Consider the following 12,002-nt stretch of genomic DNA (forward strand, 5'->3'; position numbering starts at 1 on the left):
TGTTACCTGCCCTCCTGTATGCATTGGAAACATGGACACTGTGCAGCAGGCATCTCAAAGCCCTGGAGAGCTATCACCAGCAGTGCCTCCACAAGATCCTGCAAATTCAGTGGCAGGACAGGTGCTCCAATATCAGTGTCCTCTTTCAGGCAAACATCCCCAGAATCGAGACACTGGTCATGGCTAATGAGTTACATTAGGCGGGCCACATTGTCTGCATGCCTGACAAAAGACTCCCAAAACAAGCTTTCTACTCCGAGCTTCATCACAGCAAGAGGCTACCAGGAGGGCAAAGGAAATGCTACAAGGATGTCCTTAAAACCTCCCTGAAAAGAAATGTGGAATCTCCACTGATTCGTGGGAATCTGTTGCCTGAGACCGCCCAAAATGAGAAGAAGCATCTGCGAAGGTGCCAGCCAGTTCTAACAACGTCGACATGCCCAGGCAGCGACCAAGTGCAAAGAGCAGAAGGAGCATTCAGAAATTCGAGCATCCAGTTACTCGCCTCACCAAACGCCATCTGACCCACCTGTGTGTGTGGATCCAGAATTGGACTTTTCAGTCACTTAAGGACCCACAATCCTGGAGAGGAAGAAAGTCATCCTGGTTCCCAAGGGACTGCCGAAGAAGGAGATGATGATTTGGAGGTTTATTTGAAATTTTGAGGAGGGTTTTTTGGAGACTGTTTATAAGCATTGTGTTAAGTTCTGTGCCTTGGGGTGGTATGTGCTTTTGGAGGGATTGTCGTTTCATCAATGCTTTGTCTATTTAGGGTGCTGGGACAAAAGTTGGATGTTTTCATTGACCTTTAGCTCATTAGCCGCTGCCTTTTGCACTCTCCAAATTGCTACCGCTCTCCCTTCAAAAACCTCCGGATTATCCCTCAATGCTTTGGATCTTCTCCAACACTGCTCACCCCGAAGCTCCCATTCCTGACTCAATGCCCACTCCCCGTTAGGCCCTCCTCCATCCTCCTACTTCTACGTAAAACTTTTGAGGTTTCGATGGTATGTGTGTACTCTGAATGATATCCATAACCTTCTGGGATCATGTTTGGTGCCTTTTGAGTGTTTTACAGGCTCTGCAAGTGAGTTACATCTTTTGAAGAGTCAAGTTTTAGTGCTTTTAAGAATCGTTCGGGTTTTGCTGTCGGAGTAGCCTCTGTGTTTTTCTGAGGATGTACATGTGGGATGTGCATTGGGGCGGAGCTGCTGGCGGTGGAAGCGCTGATTGACAGTCAACTTGCTGCAGGGGTTGGGGGGTGGGGAGGGTGAACACCAGGGTCCGAGAACGCGTGCGCGCTGCCGCCCTTTGCCAAGCTGCAGGTGATTGGAGGAGGGGAGGGCAGACGGGTGCGCGCCTGTTGCTGATGTCACCGGTGGGCGGGGGCGCGCTGGCTTGAGGGGCGGGGCGGATTATTTAAAGGGACCGCTGCAGCTGCAGGGCTGGAGTTGGGAATTGCTGCCGGCGTGGCATGTGGGACTGGGAGTGAGAGAAGTGACAGTCAGCTACCCTTCCCCCACCCCCAATCCCCACCTGTCCAACTGCACCCAGACATGAGGCGGCCGCTACTCCGGCTCCGGCTCTCCCTCCTGCTGCTGCTGCCCCTGTGCATCCCCCCCGGCGCCGTGCTGGGCCAGCCCGACCAGCCCAGGAGAAGCGGCTGCTCGTCTCGCTGTCAGTGCGAAGAGGACGGCATCCTGGTGCGGGTGGACTGCTCGGACCTGGGACTAACGACCATCCCTGCCAACCTCAGCGTCTTCACTTCCTACCTGTAAGTCTACGAAAGTATTTGATGGTCCAAATATAGCACTGTCGGCCAGCTCCTGTGCCCCAGTCTGGGTCATAGTCAGATTTAATGAATGAAACATTAAAATATCTCAATCTCCATGATGTGTTAATATTCACCACAAAGTGGAGTTATCAGATAAGGATACTTACTAAAGCCTATTCTATACTGTAAGTAACTTACTATAGCCCAACTCTAAGCTTCAGTCACCAGAACTCGTGTTTATTTGCAGTCATCTCATTCATGGCGCTAATGCACTATTATATAGCTCACAGCAGCGAGGGAGTCGTTACACCTGTCAGCAAATGTGGAGAGAGAGAGAGAGAGAACTCCATAAGGGCAGAATTCTTGATTTGCTGATTTTGGATTCTCTCACGGGCTGCTCTGTTACCACGTGAAACCCCAGACGGAGACATAGTGCAAGATCTGGAGGTTAAAAACCCCAAAACGATAGGAACATGCGTTCGTCTCAAACCACATGAGGCATTTTTGCTATAAAGTCTTTTTCTTTTCCCCGCTGGCACACGAGGTGCTCTTGACACCCACTCTTTTTGATGCTGGCGAAAGGGGTTTATTTGTGGAATTCCCAACACAGTTCGTTCGTTGGGACGGACATTCATTCATGTCCATCCACACTGAGACATTGTGCTGGGCTGGAATGCACTGCCGGAAAACCCTGGTGGAAACAGGATGGTGAAAGGGCAATTGGATATATACCTGAAAAGCACAGAGAAGAGCAGGGCTCTGGAGAGAGAGTTGTCGTTGGACAGCTCTCTCAAAGTTCCGGAGCAGGCACGATGGGCCGAATGGTCGCCTTCACTGCTGTACGATTCTGTGATACTGAAGGGTGGGTTTATTCCGGTGCTGTTTCACTGATGGGTTGCGGCGCACGGTGCGAAATGTTGTCGCGTACTTCAACGATTGAAGATCAGATTTTAATCAAATTCCAAAAAAACGCTGCGCTCCACCTAACTTATCCCAGACAAAGTGCCTGAACAGCGGCTGCAGTGTATTTGATGCCCTGTAATCTTTCAAGAGGCGCCTCTGCATGTTGACCTGTTTGGTGTTCATGCGCGCAATGTAAAACTCAATACCTGCGAAAGAACACAGTCGCAAAGATTTCACAATTGGAATAGGCAGGAACTTCCTAAGTACGTTGAAACATTTTCTGGCTCCACCGCGGACATGCAGCCGGCCGTGTAACGTTACATGATTACCTGTTTAACTGAACTTGGTTTCCCAAATTGAATGAAAATAAGCAGGAAGTGAAAAGTAAAACTAAACACAGTGAGGAACTGTCCCCGTCAAACTAAATCTGCGATGCTGAGGTGAGATTTGGCAATTTAAAGGCATTGGGTTCGGAGCTCAACAATTAACGTATTCTATGTTAAACATTCTTAGTGATTTTAATAATTGATATCAGCACTGAAGGTCTATAACCTATAATCATTTATAAATTAAAACCATCTGTAACATACTAGAAATTAAATCGGGTACATTACTATTTAAACCTTCACGAACTCTCTTTAAAACATAGACACACTATATCGTTACAATAAAAGTATTTTCTTAAGTGGTACATTTTATGACTAATAATTTTCCATAAAGTATTGCTTTCATGAACAATAGTGTTGAGGAAAGGGGATTCGGGAGTGAGCAGAGGCAGGTGACGGGACCAAGACTGGGTGAGAGCGAGCGGGCCGAGCAGAACAGAAGCTCAAAATAATCATCTTTTACACCTCACTGGAGACATTCAAACTGCTCCTTCAGAATTCACAACAGACACAAATAGAAACTTGGAACATCAGGAGCGAGGCTTCCTGAAATAAAGCCTTCTGCAATTAACTGAACCAGGCAAAGAGCAATCGGACAGTCACACGCCATAAACTTAAGAATTGTGATGTTAAACATTTAGAAAAGTCAAGGAGGAGTGAAAAGGCTCAGTCCCCACCGCCGCTCGCCTCTCTAGTATCGCAGATTTCCCTGGAAATACAGTCTCCAATGACAGCTTATTCTATCTTTTCTGAGAAAAAAAAAATACTTCAAGTCTCTGTTCGTGAGAATAAACTGGTGAAAATTGACCAAAATCATTTGCAACTTATAGTACAGTTCTGACGAAAGGAATGAAAACTCTCTCTCAGTGGGTCTAAGTCCCGTTCTTTTCAGGTGATTTTTGACGAACGCTCCCAGTTCTGGGTTCTATTTAGTTTCTTTCAATGTTCAGTAAGAGCGACCATCGACTGCGAACGGCACAGTACAAGGGTTATCCCAAGTTAGAGTGCTCGTCAGAAACCATGAACACCACTGTTTGTATGTTCTGTGTACCGTGCTTTACAAATTAGGTCCTTGCGTGTAAATGGTGGGTGGAGGGAAATTGCTGATATTTTTGAGAAAAAAATGACATCGCATGCTACTGCTCTCTTCAGCCTGCGCAAATGTAAGACGTTATCGCTACTATTCCAGGAATCTGAAAGACAACATTTCCCATAGTCTACATACACGCTAGTGTGGTTAAGAAATCAATCGAATATAACCAGTTTTCGGGCAGCTTTTTTAAACTCGGGGTTGACTGATGTTTCGTAAACCTCACTTGAGAATGCAAAAATAACATCCGTCAGTTCGTCCTTTCGGAATCAAATAGCACATTGTGAATAAAGGCTAACTATTGCACGCACCGTAATTTTTTTGTGATAAGATGAATGACTTTATATTCTCTACTAATCCATTTTAAAGGATGTATAAGGTAAAATGTGCTGACAATCTGATTCTGACAAACTATGGCACAGGCTCAACAGTTGATGGCTGAAATAACATGCAGCAGATTGAATCCTGTCGGTTGACTTTTTGAAAGTATCGCGATATGGATTGCATTAAAATATCTTGAGTGAATTTAATAGCCTTAAGGCCTGTTTTCTCCTCCAAACTGTAAGCAACTAAGAATTCTCACACCAGCAGTTCCAGGAAAATAATTCAGTTCATATGGTAAATAATGTTACACATTATCTCCTCCCTCGGTTTGATGGACAGGCAGGCAGGGAAAGCATAAGGTCCTGTGTTTGGGCCAAACAATGGAAAACTGCTTGTTGGAGAGGATGACATTATGGTTGGTTATTTGGAGCACTGGGTGACAATTGCGCTGATGAAGGTAGCCTGGTTCCAGCAGTGAAGGTGTGGATCATATTCAACAAGGCTGCCCTAGGAGCCTGGAGAGTTCATCCCTCCCTGCTTTTAACCATCTTTGAGACAGCGGCACCATTCTCTGCATCTCTTGCATGCAAATCCTTTCAATGTGGCATCAGATAGAAACAAGAGCCATCTTGTCACTTTGAAGCAACTTTTATTCAATGGGATGTAGAATTTAAAACACAAAAAATAGCTCCTGTGATGGATATGTGAGAGTACAAATCATCACTGACTTAAATTTAGGAAAAATCTGGAGAAAGTATGGTTCCTAACTCTTGTTTAATAAGAAGAAGAAAAAAATTCACTGTTCCTAAACCTACTTCTTTTTAAAATCGATACTGAAACCTAGACAAATGGTTTAGTTCAATTACACCATACCTCACTAGTTTGTGTAAAGATTACTCTGAGCAACATCCCATCAGTACTTTCTGGGGACATTCCATTAAACTTGTGTTATGAAAATAAAGGAAAAGTTATATTTATATAGCACCATTAGCATCCTCAAGATGTTGCAAAGTGTTTTGCAGCCACTGAATCATTTCTGCAACATAGGTACTACTGTACCTTAGGCCACCAAAGCAGCCAATTTGCACACAGCAAGATCCCACAAACAGCACTGAGATAAATAGTTCTTGGTGGAGGGATAAATGTTGACCAGCATACCTTTCCTGTTGTTTTTCCAGTGCCATGGGATCTTAAGTAGGCAAAGATGGCATTGCCTTAACATCTTATCTGAAAGATAGCTCCTCCAATGGCGTAGCACTCCCTCATACTGCACTGAAACATCAATTTGGATTACATGGTGAAGTCTCTAGACTGGGTCTCGAGCCCACAACCTGCTAATTCAGAGGTAACAGTGCTGTCACTGAACCAAAGGTAGGCATGTTTTCACTGGAAAAGAGAAGGTTGAGAGGTGAAAAGATTGCTGTTTGTAGGGTTCTAAAGGAATTAGATAATGTAGACCATGACAAGCTGTTTCACCTTATCCAGAGGACACAGCCTGCGCTTAGAGGGGTAAATTTAAAACTTAAACTATGGAAAAGTGAGAAAGTGGTCAATCTATGGAACAGGTGCCCTAGGAAGGTAGTGGAAGCAGAATTGATTCATTCAAATGCAAATTAGATCGTTTACTTTCAGAAAATAACATTTTGGGACACAGTATATGAGTAGTTTCAGACATGACATGGGAAATGTAGCATGTTTGGGAGGAACAAATGACCTTGGACCTATGGTTCTCAAAGTTTTCCCCTCCTCATTTCTGGGTCTGCTGTAGACTAATTGATAGCGATTGATTTGTATGGTAAGTCAACAACCCCATTGTCATTGTTTCATGTGACTACCAGGATGGTAGAAGCCAATTATCAATTCTTATGTACATACGGCTAACACTTTTGAAAGCTGACTGTCACATGGCATAATACAGCTCACTGTCACATGTCCTTGCTAGATGTGAATGTAAAGCACCATTATAACCCAAACTGAGTTGGTAGTAGAACACTGGAAACAGAATGGCAGCACCTGACATATGGGAGTTGTTGTCCTTGCCTACTGCTCTTTTACCTTATCATTGGTGCTATGATGCACAAACACAACAGCCACCTGCAAGTGGGAAGGTCAAAATAATATGTTTTCCAATTAGATAAAAAGGTTTCTTGTCAGTAATAGTTGTTTATGCATTTGAGACTGAATGGTAACACGTTTAAGCAAAATGTACTTTTTAAGCAACCATTAACAGATAAGACAGAGTTAACATGAGCAAATGAATGCTTTTGGATCACTTGCATCCGTAGTCCAATCTTCAAAAAGCTAAAAGCATGAAATGGTAAATTAAGGATTTGAACATCTGCAACAGTTTAATGCAATAAATTAGTTTTTGAACTTTATTAAAGATTATCTATATTTTTGCAGAGCTATTTTTGTAATTGACCTTACATTCCCTGCATTATAAAAATGCCTACAATTCAAAAAGTACTCTTTGTTGGCTGTAAAGTGCTTTCGGACATCCTGAGGTCTTGAAATGTGCTATAATAATGCAAGCCTTTCTGTATATACATTAGCCTGCATTTTGCAGTAATAATGACGGTGAAACTATCAGTGTTTGCTGTCATTACTCCTCTGAAACTGATGGAAACTTCTGGATTCTGACATGCGCAGTAAAACATACAAATCCAGAAGTCACTGTTAGTGATTCTACACTTCCCCAGATGGCAATCAAATATAAACCATTGAACTGATGAGAACATCCACACTTATGCTTGTAGTCTTGCTGTAAAAAGCACAAAGGAAGATGGTTGTGGTTGTTGAAGTTCAATCATCTCAGTCCCAGGATATCACTCAGGGTAGTGTCCTAAGCCCAACCATCGTCAGCTGCTTTATCAATGACCTTTCCTCTATCATAAGGTCAGAAGTGGGGATGTTTGCTGCTGATTGCACAATGTTCAGCACCATTTGCAACTCCTCAGATACAGAAACAGCCTATGTCATAGAAACAGAGAAAAACAGGAGCAGGAGTAGGCCATTCGGTCCTTCGAGCCTGCTCCGCCATTCAATACGATCATAGCTGATCATCCAACTCAGTAACCTGTTCCCGTTTTCTCCCCGTATCCCTTGATCCCTTTAGCCTGAAGAACTATATCTAACACTTTCTTGAATACATTTAATGATTTGGCCTCAACTGCTTTCTGTGGTAGAGAATTCCACAGGTTCACCATTCTCTGGGTGAAGAAATCTCTCCTCATCTCAGTCCTAAAAGGCTTACCCCTTATTCTTAGACTGTGACCCCTGGTCCTGGACTCACCCGCCATCGGGAACATCCTTCCTGCATCTAGTCTGTCCAGTCCTGTTAGAATTTTGTAGGTTTCTATGAGATCCCCTCTGATCTAAACTCTAGCGAATACAAGCCTAATTGACCCAATTGTTCCTTCATATGTCAGTCCTGCCATTCCAGGAATCAGTCTGGTGAACCTTTGCTGCACTCCCTCCATAGCAAGAGCATCCTTCCTCAGATAAGAAGACCAAAACTGCACACCATACTCCAGATGTGGTCTCACCAAAGCCTTGTATAATTGCAGTAAGACATCCTTGCTCCTGTACTCGAATCCTCTCACTATGAAGGCCAACATACCATTTGCCTTCTTAACTGCCTGCTGCACCTCCCCCTTTCCCAATCTATCGCCATTCAGATACTCTGCCTTTCTGTTTTTGCCACCAAAGTGGATAAACTCACATTTATTCACATTATACTGCATCTGCCATGTATTTGCCCACTCACTCAACCTCTCCAAATCACACTGGAGCTTCTCTGCATCCTCCTCACAGCTCTCACTCCCACCCAGCTTTGTGTCGTCTGCAAACTTGGATATATTACATTTAATTCCCTCATCTAAATCATTAATATATATTGTGAATAGCTGGGGTCCTAGCACTGATCCCTGCGATACCTCACTAGTCACTGCCTGCCACTCGGAAAAAGACCCGTTTATTCCTACTCTTTGTTTCCTGTCTGCCAACCATTTCTCCATCTACTTCAGTACCTTACCCCCAATTACATGTGCTTTAATTTTGCATGCTAATCTCTTATGTGGGCCCTTATTGAAAGCCTTCTGAAATTCCAAATACACCACATCCACTGGTTCTCCCTTATCTATTCTACTGGTTACTTCCTCAAAAAATGCATATGCAGCAAGACCTGAACAACATCGAAACTTGGGCTGATAAGTGGCAAGTAATATTCATGCCACGCAAGTGCCAGGCTATGACCATTCCAAACAAGAGACAATCTAACCATCTCCCCTTGATGTTCAATCGCATTACAATTGCTGAATCCCCCATTATCAACATCCTGGGGGTCACCATTGACCAGAAATTGAACTGGACCAGCCACATAAATGCTGTGTCTACAAGAACAAGTCAGAGACTGGGAATTCTGCGGTGAGTAACTCGTCCCCTGTCTCTCAATGCTTGTCCACAATCTACAAGGCACAAGTCAGGAGTGTGATGGAATACTCTCTACTTGCCTGGATGGATGCAGCTCCAACAATGATCAAGAAGCTCAACACCATTCAGGACAAAGCAGCCCAGTTGATTGGCACCCCATCTACCATCTTCAACATTTACTCCCTTCACCACCGAAGTACAGTGGCAGCAGCATGTACCATCTACAAGATGCACTGCAGCAACTCACCAAGGCTCCTTCGACAGCACCTTCCAAACCTGTGACCTCTACCACTTAGAAGGACAAGGGCAGCAGATGGATGGGAACACCACCACCTGCAAGTTCCCCTCCAACCCCCACACCATCTTGACTTGGAACTATATCGCCATTCCTTCACTGTCACTGGGTCAAAATCCTGGAACTCCCTTCCTAACGGCACTGTTGGTTACCTACACCCCAAGGACTGCTACAGTTCAAGAAGACAGCTCACCAACACCTTCTCAAGGGCAATTAGGAATGGTCAATAAATGACCTAGTCAGCAACACCCACATCCCCTGAATGAATAAAAAAAACCTAGGACAAGTTACAGCTTGTTGAATGGGCTTTTAATAGTGTAATTTCATAATTACTGCCATACATGTCCTGAGAGTAATTTTATTTGTTGAATGCCAATTATCTCCATTGTAAGAAAATTCCTATTTTTAATTTTTTTAAAGCTTATGATAATTTAGCTTCTATTTTAATCATATGTGAATATCCCAATCTTTTATTTCATTATCTGTGAAATTTAAAAATCAGAAGTGAAGGGTTTTTAACTTCTTGGTTTGCTGTCTGTGAGAATACTTCAACATGATTGGCTACTTCCACTGGTTGAGGACATCACTGTTGCTTGACACCAGGTTCAAACTGATGTCGGGAAATGGGAAGTCCTGCCACAGATCACTAAACCTTTGTGTTTCCCCCACTTCATGGTAAAATTGACCATTCATTATCACAGTCTAGTCTCACATATAAAAGTGGGCTGGCAGTAACTGTGGAACTGATTGCGCTACTGTGAAGCACCTTATTTTACTATAGTAAAGGCACTATACAATAACTACTTGCATCTATATCTCAACATAAATTTGCAGCTTCAGCAGATGAGGAGAAAAGAAAGACGAGGGTAAAACACTTCCTTCCATACAGTAGATTATTTCTTCAGTCACTTTGTAATGCAGTACCAGTTCCTCACACCAGACAGGGACCGGTTCTACCTGCAGGTAGGTTCTTTCACATATTTCAACCTCCTTCAAAAGGCTACGATGCCAGTGGCTCAAAACATATCTGTAGGCCATATTGAATTTCCTGCCCCTTTTGCCAGTGCTAAGATATGTCAGGAGGTAGGCCTGCACCTGAGACGCCTCCCAGTCATGATCCAGGACAGGAAATCCCGGCAATCCTGAGCATGAACAGATGCAACTCACTTCGGGTGCACTGTTCTGCTTTAATGGTTGTGGGGAGGGGCAGAAATATCAGCCCCTAGAAGTTCCCAGCTTCAATTTCTACTCTCTGCTTTTAGTTATTTTTAACTGCTGTAGAAATTGGGGTGTCATTAGACACAGTTGGGGTGGGTGGGGGTGAAATCAGCCAAGTTTTTTTTTTGAATCCCTGATTGCTGTTCCATCATTTCTTCTGGAAAGTGTTCATCCCAACTGTTTTATGTAAATTATCAGTTCAGCTGTGATGCCTTAGTGGTCAAATAGCCTTCTGATAGTCACTCTCGCAGCACCTAAATGAAATTTGCCACTTCAGTTAGGTATTAGCGGACTGTTAGCATCTGCAGAATTGTGTTTCAGCACCAAGAGGAAAGGAGAAAATTGGTGGGTGGGCCAGGGGGAAGGGGATATATGCAGGCCTATCCAGGTAATAGAATTACAATAATTATGTTTTTTAAAAAATGATGTAAACTGAAGATGAGAACTGCACATCTTCAATAGTTGACATGGTTTATCTTAAGATCTGCTTAATGAATCATACAACAGACTGTCTGTGATCACTGATCTCATAAGCAAATTTGTGCAAATGTTTAAATTTTCAGTGATCTGAACTAAGTTTTATCATATAGTCTGTAAATGCAATTTCCAGCAAACATAAATATTGTACATTTCAGATTTATGCCTCTATTCAGCAGTGTTTTGTTTTTCCAGGCTGAATATTGTTTGGACTGATCAACCTTATTAGACCTTTTGAACTGACAGTGCTTTGTGTTGCTAATTTTCATCTTTTAAAATTTTACTATGTACATACAGTGATAACTTGAGTCCAAAAGTTACTATTTGCAATACTAATGTATGAATACTTAATACAATTGTGTGCTATTCCCAATTGCTTGATAAGGGTTGATGGTTCTACTAAGGGAGTGAGCCTTGGTTCAGCGATAACATTCCTATTACTGAGTTGGAAGGTTGAACTCTATTCCTGACAGCGAATGGAGACAAGAGTCTCTCAGTACAAGCTTGATATCCAGCAGGGTACTCTGTGTCATCAACGTAAATTAAATTTTAAATAATCCTTCAATGGCTAAACAAGTTGAGTCATCAACTAGCTGAGCCTAGGGAATATGGAGGTGGAGGTCTCTGATACAATCCTGTGTTGAGCGAGTCAATCTCAGCCAGGACAGCAGTAGGAGTGCTACAATTGGCCTTAGTGGCCACGGGTTAGGGTGAGGAGAAGAGATGCATGTTCCCATTCTGACCACTGTCCGGTGATCCTTAGAATGTACATAAGTAATGACAGGCTCATGGTTACCCCAACATTGAATAACCTGCCACCACTGATTGCCAAGAGTCATAATGAGCTCCCATCTCCTGTGGAACTATATCTGGAATCATGCCCCAGCAAGGAGTTAAGACCTCCAGGAGAGGTGGGGAGTAGAGAATTTTGGCAAGAGGTGAAAATAAATGAAAGAAGTTTTTTATTTAGAAAAAATCTCCTACCTTTGCTTCAGTTTGTCAAGTTGTGCATTGTGCTGGAGGTGGCTGAGGCTGAGTTAGAGATAGGTGGGATGTTGGGAAATGTACCAAATGATCTTTATCTGCAGAAACACATTTGTTGAT

At 43.2% G+C, this 12,002-nt stretch overlaps 1 protein-coding gene across 1 annotated transcript in view; it reads left to right on the top strand.

Moving 5' to 3' along the window:
• The first annotated feature begins 1,556 nt into the window (after nucleotides 1-1,556).
• LOC137379339 (leucine-rich repeat-containing G-protein coupled receptor 5-like) overlaps nucleotides 1,557-12,002 on the top strand; it is a 131,746-nt gene continuing 121,300 nt past the window's right edge. Inside the window, exon 1 of the mRNA XM_068050048.1 lies at nucleotides 1,557-1,774. Within this exon, the coding sequence (XP_067906149.1) occupies nucleotides 1,557-1,774 (218 nt within the window). The remainder of the gene's footprint in view (nucleotides 1,775-12,002) is intronic.

The sequence above is a fragment of the Heterodontus francisci genome, chromosome 18 (assembly GCF_036365525.1).
Source record: "Heterodontus francisci isolate sHetFra1 chromosome 18, sHetFra1.hap1, whole genome shotgun sequence".
Lineage (NCBI taxonomy): Eukaryota > Metazoa > Chordata > Chondrichthyes > Heterodontiformes > Heterodontidae > Heterodontus > Heterodontus francisci.